Source organism: Cinclus cinclus, chromosome 6, assembly GCF_963662255.1.
Source record: "Cinclus cinclus chromosome 6, bCinCin1.1, whole genome shotgun sequence".
In the NCBI taxonomy this organism is placed as follows: Eukaryota; Metazoa; Chordata; class Aves; order Passeriformes; family Cinclidae; genus Cinclus; species Cinclus cinclus.
Window position 1 is genome coordinate 2,012,344 of NC_085051.1, and position 25,754 is coordinate 2,038,097.

Genomic DNA, 25,754 nt, shown 5'->3' on the forward strand with positions numbered 1-25,754 from the left:
CGACATTATCTGAAAAAAGACCAACATGACTTTTTTTTTTTTTTTTTTTTAGGACGCCAGTAGAGTACATCTCCATTCTGAATGACTCAGTAAGGCATTCTATTGGCAAATTCAAAGAAAATGTTCTCCTGATTAGAGCCCATTACATTCATTGTCTGAGTGTGACTAGTGGCACTACTAAGTGTTAACAGCCTGGAGGGGGAGAAAAGCTACAAAGATGTCTGAAGACTTGAAAGGCACCAAAAAGAGAACAGCTCTGCAACTGCCAGTTCTACAAAGAATTATGTAAGCTGTGTTTAACACTGCATATAGTCTACTTTCAATCAACAATCTTTGTTGACCAAGATAAAGTATAGTAGCTCTTCATTTAAACTCTCAGTTAATCAAGTGCTAGTTTAGTAAGAAATTTATTTTCACATACCAGAAAATAATTGCAGTGTCTAACACAACTACACTTTAAAGCAAAACTAGTCTAGTATGCATTATGCATTATTCTGGTTAACACTGAAGCAAACCTGTATAAACAAAAGGGTTACCTCGAGATACACAGTTTACAATATAAAATCAACATATAAATGAATAGGATTTACTGAAAACAATGGAAAGTGTATTACAAAGATACATGTAACAATTTTAACCACAATATTTCCTCTGTGAAAAATACAACTATTAGTGAGATAAAATGTACAATTGAATTTTTTTTCCCAAAAGAAAAAAAAACACAGTATAAAGGAAAATATTTTTTTCTTCAAAACAGGGAAAATAGTTAAGGTCATTGTCTTTCATTACAATATAATTTGACACAAAAGCAGTCATAGGATTGCACCAACTCCATGTTCAGTCTCCTGAACACGACAATAGTAAAAGGAGTCCATAAAGCATAATGAAATTTCTGGATTTTATGATGGCAATACATGTATGCAGAAACTGATGTCACTCCAGCTCTGTTCACAAAATGTACAAAACTCTAAATTTGGTGGCCAGACATGTAAAAATTAGTTTGCCCCAACGCTGACTTTTCTCTCACCCAGTCAGGGATGGAAAAATCTGTAGCATTTTTAAGTGTTGTTATCTGTTGAGCAGTAAAAAAAGAAAAAACGTATATGTAGTGCATGCTTCATCACTTGTCAAAAACATTTCTGAAAATAAAACTAAGTTATCCAATAGTTTACAAAATCAAAAATAACTCTTCAGGTTAAAAATGTGATTAGGTTTATGTTTAGTTCCATCTCCAAAGGACTGATTTCCTTGGCAGCATCACTTTTCCTTAGCACGAGCCAAGGCACAAAGTTCCACAAAGAGAAATAAAAATGGCTATGAACAAGAATGCAGTCTGGCATTGTACAAGAAATCAGAGCCTCTCTCGGAGCTTTCTGTTCCATCAGGTTAGTGCCGTAGAAAAACGTGGGATTTGGGATACATTTTTGTTATGAGCATTTCTGCTGGACACGATTCAAAAGTTCACCAAACTTTTCAAAAAGATCCTCCACCCATTTTATGTTTTTCATGCACAACTGCACAATCTCTTCCTGGCCTAGATCTGCACTCGTCTTCTGAACAGAAGAAATCTATTTAAAAAAGAGAAGGAGGGGGAGAGAGAAATGCACACACACAAACACATTAGGCTGCCAGAACTGGAGAGTTTTCATTTTTATAGAAATCTGCAGTTAAATATGAACCTTCTCTGCCAGAAAACCTTCCAGTTTTAAAAACAAGGGTAATGCCCCCCAAAACACACTTCTTAACAACTAAGCCAGAACTCAACTCTTGTATTTCTGCTACCTGAAATATTTCCACCAAGGATTTGCAGAAGAATAAAGGCACGGCGTTCTAAGACAAAAATCAATCTTTTAGATCCAAGGAGTTAAATACACTGAAAACATTTGTTTATTTTGGATAACAGTGAAAAACACTTCAGGGAATCCCACAAACCTTGCAAGCCTCACATCTGAATGTTCTGAGCAGCAGTTCCCATTAGGGGCAACCCATGTGGGCAATGTAGCCTTTGTTTGCCATAAAGAATTAATTAAAATAGGATGCCTCAATCCATCCACACTCATGTACCAAGAATGAGAGAACAATCTCGAGTTGGACTCAATTCCCTCATTAAATTTCCTCGATGAATGCAAAAAGTGAGAGCAATACTTACCTCTTCTTTGCATGTTAGATATATGTGATATTTGTAATGATGGAGTGAGTGATACAAAGAATACAACTGTATTTTTTCTGGATCTACTGTAAACTCCTGCAAAAAGAACAAATATTTTAGAAAAAAATCATGTTATTTACCAAGAGACATGACAGACATTTTCTTCTGTAAACAATTTTTTTCAACAATTCAGAAATTGAGTGCATAATTCTAATCATTATTGTGACATATCTGGCAAACTGTGATTCCCATTACATCATAATTATCTACTATCTCCACCTCCCATGTTGTTTCATCAAAGCCAGGTGTGAGAATGCTTTCAGTCATCCTGAATGCACTGCAAGCCCAAAATGGGTAAGACACCCCCTTCTCAAGAAGTACTCCAGGAACTACCAAAGTTTAACCATTATTCTACTGGACTGATGGCTATCATTGCAAAAGATACAGATGTCGTGCTTGAGAGAGGGCTGATTCATACTTACCTAAAAATCAGGTTAATTTGGCGAGAAATATGAGTGTGAGCTCTATGTACAGGCCATTTGTCAAGCCACTATTTACTGCAGGGAGATGAAACTAAGCAAGCCAAATCTAGTTAGTGCTCCCCAGGAATTCTATGGAAATAAACAACATGTGCTTCTCAAATTTTTTCTGTGTTTTTTTTTTTTTAATTGAAGATATACAGCTTCATTCTGCCATTGAAAATTAGGAATGGAACAAGACAGAACTCAATTTTTAAGAAGTGTTATCTGGTCTCAGATTTTACAGTGTTAATGTTATTTTAATTAAGTTTTTGATCTAGAAGACATTGTATCGTTTACTTTGCAGCAAGTGTAAGAAACTGTTTTTATTATTATTATATATATAATTATTATTATAGGACTTATTTTTATCATCTACATCAGCAATGAAGGCAAATTGTTGCTGCTCCAGCAACAGCCCAGGAAGCTGACAAACTGTTTCACATATGAGTTATAGTAATGATTTAATGCACTTCTTTAAAGGTTGGTTTTTAACATTCCCTTGTAAAAGAAAAAGCACCTCTCTCAGAGATTTTATATTTTGATAAACCAACCAAACCAGCTGATACATGAAGCTGTGTTTTATATAAACACAGTTATCACAGCACAAGTCAGATGGTGGCAGCAACAAACCCTGTGAACACTCACCTGTGCTGATTTAGTGGTTGATTTAGAAGTCCTCAGTGTTTTCTTGTTGTAAGCTTTACCATTCATTTTGATCTTAGACACAGACATCCCCCCACACTTTGTCTTGGAATCCCGAGTGACCACTGTCAGTTCAGGAAAGTTTTCCAAAGCATTCTTTAACAGAGCACACAAAGACAAAGGATTATGAAAAAAATCAAGAATGGCCACACTGACGATAAATTGGCCACTTTTCTTTGAAAATATTAGAGTGCAGCCTATTAAGAAAAAAAATATTCTTCCACAAAGACCTGATAAAGTGTCCTTATCAGATCATACAACAAAATCTGGTTTGGGTCAGGACCACCTGTTCCTGACTACTGTAATTTTTCAAGACCAGCAGATACTTTCACTGTACACCAGATTAATATCTGTGATTCTATCACTAGAAAGAGAGGGGGGGGTGGAAAAAAGCTCCACAGGGCAATTTTTAACTTCTAAATTGCTTTTCATTCCATTTCTACCCAAGAATCTCTAAGGCTAAGGTACTTGAACATCTCTTAAATGTTTCATGTATAGTCAGGCACGCAGGGATTGGATGTCTAAATATCTTCATAGGTGTTGTCCCAGATTTTGCAAATTACAAACTAATTGCATCTCATCAGATCTGTAAGGCAGAAAAGGTTAGCTGGTTCAAAAAAGTAAAAGTTTAAAACATTTTAACTCATGAGAGCGAGCTGCATTTCTGCCACCTTCAATTCTACATTATTTGCATGAGTAAATTTGAATACAAGTTTGTTGAACAAATACAGCATTATGTTAGCAGCTGCTTTGAAACAGTCCTGCTATGCTACATAATCTGGCCCTGAAAAATATGTTTCACATTAAATAAACATGCATCTTTGTATTACACTCCAGTATGAGGCAGAAAAATGCACATATGGAAAAATGAATCAATGCTGCAGCTTCAGGACCTTACTGGGACTACTGGGTTAAAATATGAAGTTGACTCAACTTTTATATTTTCTTTTAACAAACAGTACCTGACTACAACTACCTCCCCTGCCTATAATTTATTAGCTCTTTACATATATCACCCATTTTTTACTTTATTAAACAAAACTCTCAATAAACAGCTATTAAATCTCCTGCACATCTCACTGGTAGCAGTAACCTTGACCAGCCAATTTGTCCATATCCAGTCTTTCTTGCAATACTTTCAATATGGAACAACTTAAACAAGTTTGAATGATTTAGTTTTGCTATCTACTATATTAGCCTTCCTCAAGGCTCATTTGAGTGTCAAGGAGTTCTGGTCACTTCTGCCCTCCTCAGGAGAATTCCTAAGGACCAGAACAGTTCTATGGCCACACACTGACCTACACCAGACCAATGTGAACTGGAATGAAGAAATAAATACTAGTGATTTCTGCATCTTCGGGAGCCTGAGACACATAATTATTTTCAAATGAAGTTTAAACAATTCAGCTGACATGCTTCACCTGCTGACCTTTAACTAAAGCAACAATAATATTTTACAATTTTGCTTATAGCAACTATTACCCAAAGGATGCAATAAACTGCAAAAACTATAAAAATTGTTACAGGCAAAACTCCCAAACACTGACTGCTAACTTCAGTATCTGCTTTGGTTTGTAATACAGTGCTAACATATCCTATATTAACTGTATCCAGTGGAAAAACACTATTGAATTCATCCATGTCTACCAATGGAGAACATCAAAAACATTCAAACTGAATGATACCAGTGAATGACAAATTATACTTTTAACTTACTGCTTTCTTCAGTGCCTCATTCAGCTTTAACAGTTATTTCATCAAAGGTGGAACAGAAACCTCCTGCATCTTAAAAAGCATCAAACATTTTCCTAGCCAACACAAGCACTTACAAATAGGCAATTAATTTTTATCCAAGATATTGACCCAAGGATGGCACAAGTAGGCACTGTCACATCAGAAGAAAAACAGAAAAGGTTTTCTATCTTGCAGATGACATCACAAGCAGACCTCTTCCTTACATCCATTAACTCCATTAACATCTTGCAGATGATATGATGGAATAAAGTCTTAAGTTAACTTTAGAGATATGATACATAATCTGCTTCTAAGTGAAGACACAGCAAAGCTACTGTATTCACTATGAACTCCAACTTAATCAGCAGCTGGAATGTTACAGCTGTGTTACAGTGTTACAGAGAATTATAGTAGCTTTTTCCCCTTAAAATGGGAAAAAATCAAGCATGACTACCTCTCACTTCTTGTGTACTGTAACTGAAATTCTACAAATTTGTAACTTCCCTTAACTGGTCTATCTTCTCTGCACGGACAGGTTAAAAAGAGGTATCTGTAACTATTAACACAAACTTCTTACCAAAACAGAAAAACAGAAATATAGGGTTAAAACATGCTACCTCTCTGAGGCTCTGTGCACTTGAAATTACACAGCCCTCCCCAGGCCTTTTTACTTTAAGGAGGAAGCCACAAGAAATTCTGTTCAAGGAGGTACAAATTGTTCAGCTGTTGGGAAAACAGCATAATTAACTTTAAATAATTAATTTTAAAAGTTCAAGAATTGTGTGAATTGCAGCTGTTTCACTGGTTGATGGTGGTCTCCCTGAAACAAAGCCACCTATATCCCACAAAATCTACCAGAAATGGAATGGGGAGAAAGGTTTCGTGATGAAAAGGAGCAGAACATACAAGTCTGTTACTCCCTCCCTCCTTACCTAGTTCTCAAAAATCAGCTCACAGCAGTACAAAGAACAGCACTGGTTCTCTCAATGTCTCTGTACTGTGAGCATAAGGGGACAGGGAAAGAGAGGCAAAGAGCTAGTTTGGTCATGGTGTTTATAGTCAGGTCTGCTTTACTGTTATTGGCCTCAAGACTGTTGCAAGAACAAATAATCAGTCTGGTTATAGACACTGGCAAAAGGTTGTCTTATTCCCAAGCAGTAAGACAAGAGGACATGGCCTCGTGGCGTGCTAGGGGAGATTTAGAGTGGATATTGCAAAAGATTTATTCACCAGAAGGGTTGTGAAGTACTGGAACAGGCTGAACAGGAAAATGGTGAAGTCACCATGCCTAGAGGTGTCTGAAACATATGCAGCAAATATGGCACTTTGGGACAGGGCTTAGTGGTGGACGTGGCAGTGCTGGGTTAACACTTGGAATTGATCTCTTCTAACCTAAGTGACTCCATGAGTGAAAACAACCTTCCTGCACTTGTGAGCTCTGCATGGTTGCTTGGAGGGTGGGTGGGAACAGCAGGAAACACAGTGATTATCCTCCTGTTTACCTTCTCTCTACTGAGATGGTACGGCTTCTCTCTTCCCTGTCCACATCCAGACCTGTTTTTTTATTATCACGTCAAAGCTGCTGTAATATGGGCTTGTTATCCACACTTTTCTCAACCTTCCATGCTGAAGATACATGAAAGAGGACACAAATGAGTTGTTCTTGCATCCCTCTGTCATGGTTTTAAACTCCTCTGATCATGTTCTCTACTTCCAAGAGGTTCAGACACCTGCTCCACAGCATAGCTATTTTATGTAAAAGTTTATTTTAGGCAATACAATCACTTAACCAAAAGCTCTGGAAGGACAGGAAGCAGATTTTCTTTTGGCAAACGTAAAAAGCTTAAAGGAAAAAATGTTTGAGGATGAACCAGAAAGCACAGGGAGTAAAACTAGAACTTTACCTCTGCAGTATAAACTCCTCCATCCTGAAATGTTCTCCAAATGCCACATACAAGCACTAAATTTATGGCATCTCTTTCAAATCCATATTCACTTCTGTTACAAATTAGTTTTAAGCTGTGCCTACATGGTAGGAATTCAATGCTTTACTTAAAACACCACTTTTAAAAGCCCAGAATTTGGAAGAGAATACCTTGAAAGCATGATCCAAGCGCAATTTGGAAAGCAGCCTTTTCCTATTGTCATTCAGCATACCATCAATTTTTCTCATGTGAGGCAAGAGTAGCTCATCTAAAAGACACATTAAAAACCCACAGCAGTTGATTATTAAAGAGATGCACAATAATGAAATTCATATTCATTCTATACTTTGACCCATTAATATACAATGTGGAAAGTAAAAAATAAAGCAATTGGCACATAATCAAATTTCAAATGTGAGAGAAATAATTAAAAAAATTAAAATCTAAGCCACTAAGCTGGTGTAGATAGTATGAAGTTAAATTGCTGACTGCAATCCTGCTCCTTCTCTGAGTTTTCTTTGCTGCAAGGAAAAATTAAGATAGAGTAATACAGAGGAAAAATATTAGAGACAATTTTACACCAATTTCTAGATAATCCTCTTCTGTGCAATACACCTGGCAGTTTTATGAAGACAAATATGTGGGTTTGACATTTGTTATTCCATTTTACTAGAAATGGTCCTGCTGGCATTTATAACAAAAAAAAAAATTGAGGAAAGTGTTTACTGCTAAAAGTTATCTGATAAACCACAGTGAATTGCACAATTTACAGCAGAACATGGGCATGTGGTCAGGAATGAAAATTTACAGCTCAGTATGGAGCATTTTATTTATAAAGTCAGTTACTTGGATTTTAGTGGGACTACTGACATAATGCATGGGTCTGAAATCTTGAGGTAAGTGTGCAATGACGCACACTCAAAACAAACCAAGAGAGGCAGGAGAGGTCAGAAAATTTTTTTTTAAGCACAGGCAAACAGAAGGACAAAACAAAAGCTTGCAACTAAATAATACATGAAATTATTTCTCTTTCGAAACCTTTATCTTTGAACATGAGTGTTTTACTAAATTTTGAGAAATAGGAGTTTTGACTTGTACCCTGGAGTCTACTAGGATAAACAATTCCAAATATTTTATCTTCAAAGAAAAAGTGGCCATTAATACCATTTTATTTGATCAGGATTTCAAGATTTCAGAGTTTATAAAGCAGAATTTTTCATAGTAGGAGGAATCACATCTACGTATATGCCTATTTCTTCATAAGAAAACAAACACACTTGGAACTCTGTAATTTTAAATAAATGTTTGCTAAGGTTTGAAGTACAGTAACTGTAGGAACAAATAGCTCAATTCTGACATTCACAGTAAAATTCTAATTCAGAAAAAAAGATAAAACAGTATTTCCAAGTTACTTTAATTGTTCAAAGAGATAATACAAATATATATATATATATACACACACATAATATGCACACATTCTTCAGATGAGGTTATGTAACTCGAATTTTGTTAGGTTTGTGGGTTTTTTTAAAAGAACACTTTCTTTACTGATTAATAACCTTAAAATCTAGTAAGAACACACAAATGTTAAACATACTGTACCATTGCTCTTTTCCAAGGCTTGCATTGTGTCTGGATCCAAGGCAATGCTAACAAGCAACTCCATGTAGCTCTTGAATGTCTCTTTCATAGCTCTTGTATTCAAAAAACGAGTAACAAGTGGAGCTGGAGGTACAACTTCTGAAAAGTAAACAGGATAGAATGTTTTTTTTCCTTCAATAGCCTCAAAATACTTGTGTTCTTCAAAACTGAAGGTTGGTCTTTTAAAACACAAGTGACCCCTACTGGTACTCCGAGAGATTAAAATTCAGTGCAGTCAGTTGCAATAAACTACTTACATATCAAAAACAGGGGCAGACACCAAATGTGGTACAAATGGTTCAATTCTTTTAACTATCAGCATTTTGATTATATTTTAAGGAATTTAAACATTTTTCTATTATTGTAGATGAAAGTTCAGAGAAACAGCATAATTAACAACTTCAGGCAAGTGAAGTGGCCGAAGTGCCCCAATTTTCACTTCAAGGCAAGTACCTCCCAAAATTGCAAAATCTCAATTCATCCAACAAGAAAAAGAATTTCTGAGTACTAATGTTGCTTAGGAGCCTGCGTACCACTGAAGTCAACCATGCCTAATTTTTAAACTCACAAAAAAAACCCTGAAAAACAAACAAAAAGTTTAAAAAATTTTATCAGTGAAGCAATGTAGGCACATACTTGTGCTTACTCTGAGGAAGCTTTTATCTTTTCCTAGAGAGCAATTTTAACATGCACACAGAGTAGCCATCAGCACTAGTAAGCAATCTGCAGCTTTTTATAGGCTCCCTGTCTGACACCAGGGTTTTGCAGTGATTCAGCCAGCAAGGCTGTTAAAACCTCCTCGGGGATGACCATAATCACCAAGTTACTTGAGGTCTTAAATATGAACAGTGTTGCAGTGTGCCAGTACACTAAAGATAGTTTATCTATACTTAAAAGTCAACAGGATGCTTTAGAAATGCAGCAGTCATAAAGTATGGGCAATACATATCTTTGCTTCAAACATACAGGAGATAAACAAAAAGAACCCTGCAAAATGCACCGTAAATCTGCGAGAAGAGGTAACCCCTATAAACACTGTAAACCTCAGAAATCCCTTTATCTCCTGGAGAATTCCTTCAAACATTGAGTCCCAATGTTCTATGAATGTCTTAACAGCAAATATGCTCAGCAGCCTACAGCTGAGCAGCTGGCATTCAGACAAGCAGTGAAGCAGCCAAAAAGTCAATTAGTTTTTCTCCTTGGGTTCTGAAAAAAAAAAAACCAACAGCATCTGAATTCTGCCCACATCTGCATGCAGGCAAACATTACAGGAATGTTATTTTAGACATGACATTCAGCTGCAATGGAAAACTAATGAAGAATCTCATTCTTAAGATGTATTAAAAAAATCAAATTGGCTTCTCCTCCTACAATTGTACTCGTCAGACAGCAAGTGGTAAAATATGTATTTATGTAGATAAATTACATTTTAAATAACTTCAATTGTACACATTTGCTTACACATCAACAGCAACTGAAAAGTTTTAAGAAACCTATTCTACATGGCACTGTAGGATTTTGTATTTTCTTTCTGAGGCTTGTACAGAAAAATGTGCAAGATCAGACAATGTAATTTTACATACTCTTCCCAGTTAAATTCAATTGGGCCTAGGTGCCAGCAATGGTATCTCACTCACCATCTTCTTCACTCTGGCCCTCAGGTGAAGAATCAGACTGGGAAGATGAAAATTCTTCTTTCCACTTTTTCCTTTTCTTTGGTGGTGGTTCAGCCTTTACCTTTGGCTGTTTAGCTTTGGGTTTCACAGAAGAGACTTTTGTTGCTGTTGGTTTTGGTGTTGGTGGATCAGGGGGTTTGATGTTGCTGTTACTAGGTTTGCAGTGAATAGTCCTGCAATATTATGAAGAAAATGTTTATGAATATAATTACCACACAGGTTTTGGCAGTAATAAAATAGCTCTAATCTTACTTAACCAGAATATACTCCCCACTGATTATATACACTGTAACTGGGTATTTGGGTATTGGGTTGTACACACTTTATATACTACTGTATTTTTGAAATAATATTTGACCAGACAACACCTTTCTCTTCCCATCCCTCAAAACAGGAAAACCAACAGGAATGTTAATATCAGAAATACAAAGTTCTGTTCTTCAGGACTAATAATGGAATACAGTTTTGAGAGCATGGCAGGGAATACAATCCTGGGAAATTCTAGAGAAGAGCTTTGTCAAGATGGGAAAACAGTGATATGTGCAGCAGAAACATTGTCAGAAACATCTTCTGGAACACTGAGAATAATTCTAGACATCTGTCAGAAATGGAGATTTCAAACCAAAATGGATGGAGACAACAGACAGTAGAAGGATGAGAGGAACAGAAAGTCTGCCCCAAAGGAGGAAGCTAAAAGACCTTGCTTAATGGATCTACAGAGGTGGGATCTGACTGATCTCTCCAGAAATACAACATGCAGTAAAAACTGAAAGAAAAGCCAAAAGCAGTGTTGAGAGAATAGTGTAAGCATAACAAACTCATCACAATCCTGTTTGGTTAAAAGAGGGGTTGCTTCAGGTACTGGAACTAGAAGTCATCCTTAGCCTAAGAAAAAAGGAGCATCAAAATCCTGGCTACTTTCAGTAGAACAGGATTATTTAATAAAATTTATTATCTGATGGCACTGCTTTCTTTGAGACCAAACTAGACTTAAAACTCCAGGGTCTTCCTGAATGAAGAGCACTGTCATGAACATCTGTTTTTAAATTCACTTCCCAGGATTGTGAAGAAAGCATGGTACTTCCAATATACTGGGACAGAATGATCATTAAAGCAATCCAGAAAAAACTACCTAAGTAGCAAACTCCACAGGATACGAGAAAACAATATGAGAAAATTTCAATCATTATACTACCAGGCTTGTATGGCAAAGGATGACATAGAAATAGTATGTAGAACCCTAACACCTCCAAAATAACTGATTATGGAACAGAATAGAGTAGGGAAGAAAAGGCAGCAATTTATATTTAATGTCTTAAAGCAAACCACACAGTTCTCAGTTTCCATATTAAAGCACAATTAATATACTTTGAAGTTGTAACTCCTGTTTATTTAAACAGATGTCTTCTTAATATGAAAACAATATGGCAAAATGAAAAACAAATTGAAATAAAATACCTTGCTGACTGGACAGGCTTGATTCGTGGTTTTTTTGAGCATACTCTGACATACTCCTTTTTGTTTGCATTTTCAACAAACTTCACATACACTCGTTTGTATTTTGTCTTTGCATCCCCAAAGTACCCAAGATACTAAAAGAAAGAAACCACCAAACCACAAGTGTTTCTGTTAAGCAAAATTTGTCAGTTTTAACATGTAACAATTTCAATACCAAAGAAAAAAGTCAGTTTAAACCCCCCCCCCATGTTTACATACAGTAAGACACTCTACAGCATTTATAATTTAAGAAAAATTCTCCCTCAGATTTCCAGGTAATAATTAAAACTGCAGACTATAAGGTAAGGGGAGGTGCTCTGAGCTTCTTTTTCTGCCTTTATTTTATTCTCCACATGTGTTATCCCAAAAGCATTATCTACCTTGCAAAAGGCTGCCTGTTAAAATTGTACCCCTGCTGCATTACTCCTATTGCAGCAAGCACTTAATTCACAAGCCTCTTTCCACTGACTTGATTCTGGTGAGGAAACCCTGCTCCTTTACACAGCCAAAATGATACCCAAGACCCCACGCTGGAAAGCAAAAAATCAGCCCATGGATGTATTTAGGGAGAGTTTGAGTTGGAGGGGTTTTTCCCCCCCTCTAGGACAACTGCTAAGAATGTATACCAGAATCACATTCTATTCAGTTTCCTAGACTTGCAGTAAGGAAAGCAAGTCCCATGAGGCTTCCCAAGGAATTTTTTAGACTCACACTGTTAGTAGCAGCAAACTCTCTGTGTCCATCACGCACTTCAGGAACAAACTTTTGCAATAAAGCCTTCTGTACCTTCCAAATAGCTGGAGGCTCTTTTCCTGTCTGCAAAGCAACCTGGAAGAACATAAAATTGTTTGCTAAAAACTGCTCTTATTTTTCTTCCAAAAATGTGCTTGTGCATCACATTTTCTGAGGAAGTTAACCCAAGGACAAAATGTAAATAAGTAATTTAAAATTCCAACACCATAGTTATTAAATCCTGTTTGCATCAAGGCAAATTTGTAATTATCAGCTGTAATGAGAATCCTCTAGAGATTCTGCAAACAAACTACTAACTCAAACCCTTTTTGGAAAATGTAGTCAAACATTGATTACTTTTTCATGAATCTTCAACTAACAAACTTAAAATTCAAAATATTTCCTAAAATACCTTAATCCATTTTATAAGTGACAATGGAATATTTCAAACTGATAACACTCATCTTATGTGACAAAGCTGCATTGATTAATTTAAAACTGCAGCTTGAGAGGATGAGCACAGAGACAAGTAATATAAAATATTAGAAATTTTCCAACAGTAGGAATATTGCTGGCTATGATAGTCACAAAAGGAAAGGCTAACATGCAGAAGAATTAAAATGGTGAAGCAACAAAACCAAAACAAAAAATCAAAGACAACAAGGAAATTCAATCTCATGTGAAGAGTTGTACTGGTTGCTTATGGAAATAATTTCTTGTTGAAATAGAAAGCAGAACTTTTTACAAAAAACCAGAAGCCAATTTCATTCAAGTTCTTTTGCAAAGTTACACTTGAAAGTCTACTCCTATGTTAAAAAAAAGAGTAGTCAACTGCCTTTGAAAAATTTATGCTTTTTAATATTAAAATAGGTAATTCCAAGTTCTAACAGAGGTTACCAGCACACAGATTTACTTTATTATGTATGTAGCCTAAAATGGGTCATGTACATTCAAAACACGTTTGTAATCTGCACTAGAAAGATACCTTTAAGGCATTTTGGCAGCAATCAGGGAATATTAGAATAGAAAGAGAAAACTAATCTGCAGCCTTTCCTCTTCTGTTAGTTTCTTGAGGCTAAATTCATATGCAGGGGTTTTGTGTTGTGTTCCTCCCCCTCACCCCACCCCAGCAAGTATTCAGATTACCTTTAGTGTCTCTATATCTTCAATCTTCACTACAAATTCATCACGTTCTCTGTACATCCCCTCTCCTTCACTGTCCATATTCTCCTCATCAGTACATCCTTCTATTGCAACAGTCTCCTGTATTTTTGCCAATTGTTCTGAAGTCACAGCATCCTGTTGAGCTACTTTTAAGGGGTCAGCTGAATTCATTTTCTCCTGAACATTGCCTACAGGAGCAGTTGTCTGTGGCAATTCCTGCTTTATTACAGCACTGGTGGTGGTGGCAGCAGCAGTAACAACTGTTACTTTTTCTGTTTCTGAAGAAAAAAATTCCAAATTTTATTTAAATTACTGAGGATTAGCAATGTAATATGGAATTAGGTTTTTCTTCTTTTTTGTTACAAATTATATTAAAAGCAACTATTCTAGAAAAAACACCTGTTCTAGGAGTTAAAATAGAAGCAGAATTTGACCACAACTAAATCTTAAACAAAACCAAAATACTTTAGCTAATATACCTCTGTTTGTATTAAACTGCTGCATCTGTTAGCATCTGTAATTAACAAAACTGATTGCTTTAGAAAACAATTTGATAGTTACAGACATGACCACCAGGTAATACTGTTGTACTTTGTGACAATAAGCAAATACAACAGTAAAGGTTACAACACTGATTCTTGTTATCTGCTGATAAGTCAAGTCTTTTGAAATTGGATTGCAGAAAGAGAAATACATGTGAAACACAAAAACATTTTCTGTGTGACTTTTGGACATTTATCATTTATATCTTGTGATAATGTAACTGGAAGTTCCAGATCAAAACTTTAGCAATAGCCTAATGATTTTTAATATTAACAGAGGTGAGCAATAAAAACTGATGATACAAAACAAAGAAAGGAAAAGAGCATTCCTTTCCTCCTCTATTCCAAAGAGCCAAAGAGAAGTCCCACCTTTCAAAATTATTCTTTCCCACCTGAAAAAAATTAGAATCCTTTTTAGATATTACTTTACAGTCTTCTATGCATATTAGTTTTAACACTGACTTGCTGATCTAAAAGAAATCAAATTATATTAACTATAACACAATTACTAATATCACTCAGGAAATTAAACAACTTTACAGTTTTGTTACTATCACTGCTAATTATTGACTTTTCACTTGAAAAGTTATAAAAAAGATAATGTAACATATTTTAACAAAAGCAACTCCAAACAAAGGAGTTAAGTATCAAATTAATGTGTCAATACAAAAGCTATATACCAAGTAAGTGAAGATTCATAAAATCCATTCAGTAAAATTGTCAATTTGAAATGTGAATTGTGTTCTTCCAGATACATCACCTCACATTATTGCAACTAAGTTCTATTTCTTCAGTGAGAGAGAGCTCTGACAGCTTTAACTAGACACACCACTATTAGCTGCCCAGGTATATTTACATATTTGTTCAGAAGAGCAGATAAAAATAAACGTACTACTTAATACTATAAACAAAATACAATGTTTTAATATTTGTCTGTACTTATTTGCCAAAACAGACAGAAGATGGAATTACTAGAAAACCTGCAAAACACCGGCAAGAAAAAAAGAATGACATCATTATTAAGTATCTTGTACAAACAATCTTGTGTGTCACAAAACAGGAAAGTGAATTCAAGAAATTGGTAACATAAATATTACATCCTTATGGATAACAAAGAACATACAATAATATTGTAAAAGAAATCACTGAAAATAAAACACTAATGGAAATGCTCACCCAACAAAAAAAAATTTGAAATATTTCTTTGGACATTTTACACAGAACTGGCTTATTAAAGTTACCAAACTTCAGCAAGAGGCTCATGCCATGGCACTGTCCAGATTTCAGCTGTCTGGGAAGTAAAACAATCACTGCTCTCCTTTTTAAATATATTTAACTGAAAGACACAGAAGGAACCTCATCCTCTGTAACAGCCTTTTTGAAATGCATGTACTTAACACAATCACATAGAAATAGCCACAGAAAAAAACCAATAGTAATTGAGATGAAGTACTGTTCAACATCTCACATATTCTGCAATATTTTTCCAGTATCTTAGGTGTGATTATTACAATTCAAGTTTAATTTTGCTATGTACTTTTCAGTAAATCATGTCACACCTAGAGATAAAAAAATATCTCCCTCTCTCCTTTAATCTAAAAAGGGAAAGCATTACTTAATTCTCTCTTGTTAAGAATCAGCTTATGGGTCATGAGTTTTGAATCCTGAGAAGAGTTAAAGAAATGTTTCATTTTCTCCCTGTGATTATTTTGGAAGACAATGGTATTTCTCTGGAATCAGTACAATTATGTGATTGGCTGGATAGTTTCTAATTGCTTACCAGAGGGGGAAAAAGAAATCTTTACTGAAGAGACCTGTCTAGGCAAAAACATTCTGTATGCTGAAAATACTTCAGAACAAAGCAGCATCAGTTAAAAGCTCTGGACATGGATGCACAGCATGGATGTAACACAACTGAAACTGAAAAGTGTGTGAAAAACCAATTAGTACTGTCATCAGTGGCTGCTTCCTGCCCCTTCCTGCTCAAACCAATCCTTCCCAGATTTTCTTCTTATGTTAGCAACCTATGAACACACTGGGAGCTACAACACTCCTGATCAATATGGCTCAAATGACTCCTACCTTGGACCAGTCCAGCCAAACGAGTGCAGTTCACAAGTGCAAAAGTTGTTTCACACACGTATCCAGTGCAACTTCATCATCACAGAAAACGTGTGTTTACCTAGCAAGAACTTGCCACCTGCTGATGGTAATTATTCATATAGCCTCTTCCTCGAATTTTTTAAAAATAGGTTTAGAACCTCTGACATGTTTTGTTGATGTTCCCAGATGAAAATCATATTTAGTATTTTAAGCCAGACTCAAAGAGAACACACATATTATTCCAACTCCAGGCTAAAATAACTTTTTGGCATTAGTCCTACTTAAGGAGCATGAAAAAGTTTATTTACGTTTTTTCTAATTGTGGAAAACACTATTTTAGTACACAGTCAATACACCTTTTGAAGAAAACTCTTAATCCTGGCCAAAACCAAAGCAAATCAAGACCTTTACCTGAAGAGAGATGAAATTACTTTTTTTTTTTTGCCCCACCAGCTACAAAAATCTCCTTCAACACATGCACTTGTAGTAACCATTTTACCTGATTTGATCTTTTTATCAGATGTTTCATCCAGGGCTGACAATGCAGTAGAGATGCTCTTTTGAAGATCATGGTTACCACCCACAGAATCATCTTCATCAGAAGAAAACGATGGTAACGTTTCTAAATTTTTCTTAAGTTCCTCCTCGGCTTTTTTGGTTGGACTTTCTCCACTGACCTCAGGAGCCACAGGTGGTGCTGCTGCTGGCTGAGGCTTTGCAGAGGGCTGCAGGCAAGGGGCACGAACTGTTTGTGTGACTGGTCTCCTAGTCCTGTTTGGCATTCGTACAGCTGGAGTGGAAAACTGTTGCCTAGGCCCAGACTTTAGAAAGTCTAAAAAAGATGCAATAAATCCTGTTCTGACTTCAGGTTGTTTTTCTTCAACTTCTTTAATTTTTTGCCTCATTCTTTCCTGATGTTGGTAAGTATCATAACAACCTTCAGAAACAGGAGAAGAGTATGTGAAACATGAATCATTTCCTCTTGAATTTTGACGTTTACACTGTCCACTTCTTTTTACCTGTTTCTGAGTTGCACTGTCATCTTCTGCAGCATTTTTGTTTTGGCTTTTTCCTTTGCTTTTCTTCTTCTGAAGGTTCCCTTGTGCTAAATCTTGGCATTCTTCTTCAGTTCTATTAATGGCTCCATCTGCACTTTGGGGCACAGACAGCGGCTGCAATGGAACCTTTGACTGGTTACCTGTTACTGTACCATCATCACCACCCACATTAAAATCATTCTCTGAAGCAGCACTTTCTTCACTTAGGCTCCTACCACTTGAAACAAACTCTGTGTCCCTTGCATTCAGTGTACCATCAACAGAAGCATCATTATCTTCCTCAGATTCATGACTGATGCTAGATTGTTTCTTCACTCGAACAGCCTCTTGCTCTTCTTGACCATGACCAAGGGTGGGAGAGGTCATTCTTATTGGTACATTCTGATCAGAAGTTTCAAGGTGCTGCTGATCCAGGTTCACAGTTTTTGTCTGTATTGTTGACACTGGGGTAAGATTTAGAGTAATTTGGCCTCCATTCAGAGAAATATTATTTCTGCTTGCTGGCTTTCCAACTACAGTAGGTGAGGCACTGAAAACAGAAGACACATGTCTGGAATCCAATGATCGGAAGTGCGTTTTAGACTCCTCACTATTTTCAACAGCTTGGATTTCCTCTTCATTAGAAGCTGATTTGGCAAAGTCAGATGGTGTCACTCCACAAGCTGCTGCTGTTGCTGCTAAGATGTCATCCACATTGGATAATATATTCCTCTCATCGCTGAGAAGTATAGATTCGGGGAAGCATATTGAACTAAGAGAAACAAATTGATTTTTTGCATCATGTTGATTTGTCTGAGTAAAATGATCTTTTGCTGTCAAATGCTGCTGTAGTGGTTTTGAAGACTCAGAAATGTCCATTTTCATTACTTCTGAATTCTGACTATGAAGCTGTTGCTGAGGACCCCCATTACTTTGAACAATGTGACCATCCATCTGAAGGAATGGATGTGTCACCTGCTGAGGACTCTGTATTCTTTGCACTTGCGGTGATGCTTTTGCTTGTCCTAAACCCGACTGCAGGATTGACTGGTGAAGAACCTGCAAGTCACAGGTTGACTCCAGCAGTACCTGTGCGCTGGGCAAACACAGCTGATGACCATGTCTTAAAGCATGAGGTTGAACCTGTGGTGGCGTGTTAATGACTTGGCCCTGCTGCTCTTGAGCTTTACTTTCATGTACCTTATGCATAAGAGAATGCTGTTGGTTTAGCTCCTTAGCACTCACAGCTCCCTGTGTTGTTCGCATTAAATTAGCTGTCTTTTTGATATCATGGCTTAGGCTGCTGATATGGCCAATGTGTTGGGAAAGCTGCTCCACTGAACTGACCATTCTTTCATCTTTTTTTGCTCCTTGAAGAGTAAGTCCAACAACTTGATCTTCAAGACGAGAGTTGCTTCTGATTACGCTTTGAGAGTATCTGTCATTTGCTTTTGAGACCCTGTAGGATGCATCCTGAGCGCTGATCTCCTCCTCCGTTAGGCTTTGAGTGGAAGATTCAAGAGTAGCTTGCTGCTGCAATGCCTGCATGTCCTGCACTGATAATTCCTCCTCCTGTTTTGACGAGGCATACAAGTTGGAGTCAGACTTCCTTTTAACATAGGACTTCGTTTCTGAGGAAGGTCTGTTGTTCTGCAGCGCCTGGGAGTGAGCTGGGGATGCAAAAGGTGACTGGACAGATGGCAAAAACTTTTGAGACTGTGGAGAGGAGGATTCTTGTGACTGTGAGTTCTGAGAAGAATGTAAAGAAATATAGCTTTGATTAGGACTCGAGGCTGGAAGAGTTTGTACCCGAGGAGATGCGTTAAAGGAAAGAGAAGGCGACGTTAATGTCAAAGACTGCCCTGAAGAATAGCTTTCTGAAGGACTAACAGCCGCTAAAACTTGTGATTGAGATGAAAAATTAACTTGGGACTGGGTAACTGGAGATAAACCCTGAGAGTGGCTAGAAGAGTAGCTCTGAGCTTGGCTGACTGAAGAAAGTTCCCTCATTTGCCCAGAGTAGTTCTCATTTGGAACTGAGGTCAAAACCTGTTCCTCTGAGGAGTAATTTAGAGTCTGACTGTCAGAAGTAATAGCTTGCGTTTGCCCAGAAAAAGTCAACGTTTTATACAGTGAGGGCAGCTTCTCAACCTTGCTGGATGAGAAATCCTGTGAGTGGCTGACAGGTGGCACATTCTGAGCCTGGCATGAAACATAATTTTGGGACTGACTGACCGACAAGAGGCTGGGGAGCTGTGCTGTAGAATAGATCTGTGCTTGGCCTGTAATGACAGAGCTCTGGTTTTGTGCAGTTTTGGCATAGCTTGGTGTCTGCACAGTGGGAGCTACACTCTGAGGCTTAGGGGTCTTTGTTGACCTCGGAGGCTGCTTCATGGAACAGTTTTTCACTTTTGCTGTGGAAGCAGATGGAAAACCGGGTGATGGAATTGCAGATGTGTACGACTGAGCAAGTTCCACTGTGACTTGAGAAGTCTTCTGCTGTGGTCCTCCATTGCTCACCTGAGTAACATCTCCAACTGGACTGCAGGATAATGCCGAGTGCCTAGATGTATCCTGAAAGTTAACTCCACTTGTACTCGTTAAATAGCTGTGTAAGGAATGCTGTGAAACAGTCAGTTGAGGCTGGACAGACTGAGTACTTGAAGGCCGCTGGTGGTGTTTAATAACACTACATTCTCGCTGAAGGGCTCTATCCATGGAAGCAGTGGAACCAGTGAAGATGGATGTGCTGTAGGCCTGAGACACCTGCTGAGCTCCTCCAAGGGTCGAAGGCAACAAACTGAACTGAGGCTGCAAAAGATGGGGCGCAGATTCTTGAGCAGAACGATATGTTGATGACTGGGGGGGTACACTGGTGCTCAGAACAGAGCTGCCCAGGCGCTCGAACGTCAAAGCAGTTGGAACGGTGCCTTGCGATGTTTTAATCTGCAATAAAGGATCGTGGGTACTTAAGAGACCGTTGGATGTAGCACTGAAAGTAGCATCTTGAAGAGTAAGAGAAGGGGTAGTAGCAAAGTTTCTGCTGCTGAAGGTGTTGGGGTGCTGATACGCTGATAAAGCAGAGGTTGGTGGAAATGTTCCAGAGGTTGGCAGAGCTCCAGTAACAAATAGTTCTGTGGCTGTCGAGGAATGCATACCTGGAAAAAACAAAAACAAAACAAGGAGGAAAAAGGAGCATAAGGGAGCTATACAAGTTACAACACTGCATTTCTGCAAGTCATTTAACTGCAAGCTTTTACAGCATTTACGAATATAATGTTCTTTAGAATCACCACCCTTTAAAAAAACTCAAACACACATAGGGAGGCACTTACTGTAGGTAATTTTCAAAATGGAAGTGCACGGTTTTTTTAGAATGCCAAACTCTACACCTGCAGTGAATTGCCAAGGGAAAACCTCATATCCTTAAGATGCAAATTCTTGATTAAAAATTGTGCAAGATTAATTCTGCTTTGAAATTGAAGGCCCTTTACTAGTTTTTATTTCAGTTTAAAAAGACCATCATAATAAATTGATCAAAAGCCCTGGTCAACTTTAATAAACAGTAAAAAGGCAAAATTACACCTCAGCAGTTGTAATACACATACATCTTAGGAAGCAATCCCATCTCCTGGATTTACCCTCACCAATAATTTTATAATTCACTTTATGGGAAACATTTCAGAGCATACAGTGAAATAGCTAATGGTCTATACACTCTGCAATTCATTTTCTTAAAGGAGTAGTTTGACTTTCAGTACAAGCAATAAATATGATTTGTATGCTTTCTGAAGTGAGAGTCCCAAATAACCACAGACAGAAATTATCTGCATGGTGCAATAGCAACTATCCAACTGAAAAATATATTACTTATTTGCATCCAGCCATTGATATGACATCCTGACTTAACAAGATTTTTCAACAGAATACACTACTCCAGCTGAAATAGGAGTATGAAATTCCCTTGCAAGCTTTGAGGCTTAGAGTAGTGATCCATATAATTCAGAGTTTTTCACCCTGTAACTTGCAGACACTAGTGAAGTTTGTGTACTGTTTTCAAAGTCTACCAAGAAAAGCAAGTTTATTCCCAGAGAAGCTTAACATTCTTGCAAAGGAATCAGTTTCCACTGGGAAATTTACCAGGGTATGCAGATCAGAAAAAATTAAAATCAGCAGAATGTTCTGACCTCTTTCAGTTCTTGCATACTTAAAACCTTTTTCAGCTCAGCACCATTTAAGAATAAATAAAAACTCCCAGTAAATAAGGCTTGTTTTGAAGCAAATACATCAGTTTAAAAAAATACTTCATTTTACAATATAGTGAAGTCTTCTTCAGCTGATTGCAACCTAATCATACAATTGCTTTTGAAGTTTCAGGTGAAGCTGAGAAATAAATTCTTTGTTTCTCCCTTTCAATCCAAGACAAACTGATATGAAGAGATGTGATAGTGAAGGAATGCCAAGGTATTTATCCTTAGTCAACAATAAGGTCTTTGAGTGAGAAAGTATAACCAGTGTTTTAATGCACTTCCCCCCCCTCCCCCCCATTCTAAAAAACTGCAACATCATGTACAACTGGGTTCTCTTTTACTGATCCCTACTGCTAACACAAAGGAAGGGCCATCCAGAAGCATCAAAGAAAGGGAAGAATGTAAACCTGTTTCAACTGCAGATGTTCATTTCTCATCTAACCTGCATTTTACATTTCTCTTCCATAAAGCAAAACCCTTCCAAATACACCCGTAACTTCTTAAACCACACTAGAGCCAGTCACAGGAGCACCACTAAACCAGAACCTCTGGGCTTTATATTCTAATAGTTGTTCAGGAGCAGACAAAAGGTATAGCAAAGGTACAAAGTTGCATGCACAGACACACCCTCACTACCCTAAGAAATCAGAACACTGATAACACAACCCACAGATCAAAGGAACACTTGGAAGGACAAATATAACCAAGCACAATGGTCTTCTTTTTTCCCCCAAAGTCAGCAGTTACAGGGTTTGGAGAAAACCCTGAAGTAAGAAACGCTTCCAAAAAAAAGGTCACCTTGCAGAGGGAAGAGCTCTTGCATTCCCCCATCAAAAAAGTTTGTAGAAGACAAAGCTCTCAAAAGACACTTGGGATAATTGAGGGTTACAGAAAAGCAGCAGAAGTATTAAAGGACAACAGAAAGCTCAGAGAACTGATAATATTGAAAAATGGGCTTACTCATGAGTTCTTAGTAATGAGTACTGAGAAGTCTCTCAATCACTGGTACCAACATCAAACCCGACCCACAGCATGTCTCCCCATTCTTCACAATTCACTGTTAGGCAGGCTGCAATGGAGAAAATGCCAGGACAAAGAGAAGAAAGGATTTCTTCCCAGCTGATACTCTGATGTGAGGATGGGTCATCATAACTCTAAACTCCTAACTGATTTGTATTAAGATTGCTTGTCAGATTACCAGTGTGCATCTTCATCTGTGCTTTTGTCAATGGTGAGTTAAAAGCCACAGTCTCTATTCTCAAATTTTTGAGTAGCTCTTCACAGAACACAGCTGCACGTTACCCTTAACAGAATGAGTACAAACTGCCAACAAAAGGACTGTTCCACTCTTGCTACCTTGTGCCTCTTCCCCAAATCAGAACAGCAATCACAGAGCTGCACTGAGACACAGATCAGCCTGCTGATACAGAGGAAAAACATCCCACCAAAGGAAAAAAAGCCACTCAAACATTTTATGCCAGATCAGTGAATAGATCCAATTCACTGCACAGCTGCACAATCACTTCATAAGATTAACCAGAACTTGAAGAAGCTACCCACAGATGCAGTAGCAACACTTATCTTGGTGTGACTGTCTACAGCAAGTTCAAAATCTGCAGTTTCCTGCTCTGCACAGAAGGCTTGACAGATGGGGGAGGTTTGTGGAAGGCAGTCAGTCTGCCAAAAGAGATGGCACATTTGTTTAGTTGTAAATTTGATCCCTTATTTCTATGTCACATGCACCTCAGACCTTTTATTTTTGAGAACACCTTGCTCATTACTTCTGTGTACAAAGGGGCCAAAGCTACCCATAGACTTTTAGTTCTAACATCACAGAAGAACTATCATAGGGAACAGAGTTAGAAAGTGAAAGGTTTTCTAGGAGGTAAAGGTAGTGTGCCTGAAAATGCTTATAGTGATAGTGACACCAATTCCAAACAAACCTGGGAAAATAAATTTGACTCGTCAGACAAAATAATACCCTATGCATCTAAATTCCTTCTGAACAACCAGAACTTCTGCTCACATAAATCTTATGCTCACACAATTTCATTGATTTTGGTATTTTTAAATATTGAGATGTAGAAGAGGTAGAAAATATGGAGCCTTTTCAGTCAGTCAGAATATTTTTGTTTCAAATCCTCTGAAACACTCAATACAACAATGACAAAATTTTATTTCAAGAGAAAAATGTCACCTGTCTGCCAGGAAGGAGCCCTGAATTGTGGTAAAAGGGTAGATCCTGAAGAGACTGCCTGAGCAGTACGAGACTCAATAGCAGAGAGAAAATTCATAACTGAGGAAGTTTCCTTAGTGTTACCTCCAGCACTGTGCATACTGGTATCAAATATTCCTGAAAGACCTAGATGATAGTGGAGAGAAATGAAACAAAACAGATAATTCAGATGGACTTCAAAGAAGCAAAATCAAATAACAAGGATATATGTTCAAAATTCACAAAAAAACCCACCCTATGAAACATTAGCAACATAAAGTACATTAATCTTTCTGTGTTTAACTGTTATGCAGTGTTACAGCTGTAAGCTGGAACTTCAGTGTACATTTAAAAACCTATTATTTAATGTATGTCAGTATTTAGGTACACCAGTAAAATGCTTCCCCTATCTGAAGATTCACTGCTCTATTTTCATCTGGTTAAACAATCAGAATTCCTCCTGAAATATGTTCAACTTTTCTATATGCAGTTTCTCCCTTTTGGGCAGCTTATGGAAGTTTGGACATCTATAGGACTGGCACATGAAAGCAAGTTTTGGTTGCATTCCCTGTTTCAACAAACACCTTTATGTGCTTCCCATTGTTCAGACCTTTCAATAGCAGGGGGCTCAATGGGAAGCACTGGTGAGATCCATAGTTGTGCATAACTGAGGTTATGTCAATAATAAACTGCAATAATTCTGACTCTCCATCATCCTGATCGAGCACCTGGCCAGGAGACTACAGACTCCAGTCAGCACAGGAGCTCCAACACCTTCCTTTGGAAACTGGGTTGCAAAGTGAGCATGAAGAGGTCAAGCCCCTTCTTCTGACACCGAGACAGGATACCAGGATCAAAGCCAGACTCCACTGCAGATGTAACACAGCCTAAGCCACGGCTAGGCTGCCTTTATTGTAACTCTTCCCCAGCAGCCTCTCAGCATGCACACGGCAGCACCAGCGTGCTGCAGCTCACATCAGTTCTGCTGCTTGCTTTAGTCTGGAGGAGCTGGCAGCATTTCTGCTGCTGCCTTGAAGGCACACAACGTTTGGCCCTTATGCATAGGCTAGATCCTGAAAAACTGTATTTTAAAGAATAAGTGCAGCTTTTTTAAAAGAAAAAAGATGCCAAGCATAACCTGCCTTATATTTTCCTTCCTACTCAGGACATTTTGATAAAAGCTAACAAGTGTTAACTTTCTGCTACACACTCTGCTCTTCCAACACCAGTTGCCACCACTTACGTGACAAACTCCCTTTGATTATAAAATTCATTAACTTTAATCTAAATTACATAACAGTTGGTTTGTTTTTCTTTTTCCTCTGCAGCTATTTAAGCAGTATTCTCGTGATGTGGACAGTTACCAGCAGGATGTTGCGTAGTTGAGTATCCAGGAAGCTGATGAGGAGCTGTGTATGTCTGCCTGTGAAGGTCTGTTTCTGAATGTGATGAATGTCCTCCTCCATAGCTTAAGCTAAGGAAGAAATTAAACATCATTAACAAAATGTACAACTATAGAAACAAAGAACAATTACGAAATTACAATCACGAGCCAAAAAGTTACAGAAATACAGGAAAACAAAAGCCCAAGATCAGACAGATCTAGTTCTGCTAGGGTAGCACAAAAAATGTGAAGCAGATAAAAAAAAAAAAAAGTACTATTGAAACCTAAAAAGCCAAAGGGTGGGGGGAAAAAAATCAAAGCTGATCACAGAAAATTTATAAAGGACTAGGTTATAAAGACAGAGTTCAACTGCAAGAAACACTCACTGGACACTTTTTGTAATGATTTACTGATATAAAAAGTTATCTCCAAAGCAGATTAACTGTGAATACATGCCCACTTTAACATTTACATTTTTAATT

General features: G+C 37.5%; 1 protein-coding gene across 1 annotated transcript; it reads right to left on the minus strand.

Annotated features, from left to right (window-relative positions):
• Positions 1-1,375: 1,375 nt before the first annotated feature.
• On the minus strand, positions 1,376-25,335 carry QSER1 (glutamine and serine rich 1). The gene is made up of 12 exons (XM_062494798.1): positions 25,253-25,335; positions 23,871-24,035; positions 16,886-20,581; positions 13,724-14,019; positions 12,557-12,673; positions 11,807-11,940; positions 10,310-10,521; positions 8,634-8,771; positions 7,202-7,299; positions 3,316-3,468; positions 2,150-2,245; positions 1,376-1,568 (listed from the first exon to the last, which is right to left on the minus strand). Exons 2-12 carry the CDS (start codon positions 24,007-24,009, stop codon positions 1,428-1,430), a joined length of 5,220 nt encoding a protein of 1,739 aa, XP_062350782.1. The 5' UTR covers positions 24,010-24,035; positions 25,253-25,335; the 3' UTR covers positions 1,376-1,427.
• Between the last annotated feature and the right edge of the window lie 419 nt (positions 25,336-25,754).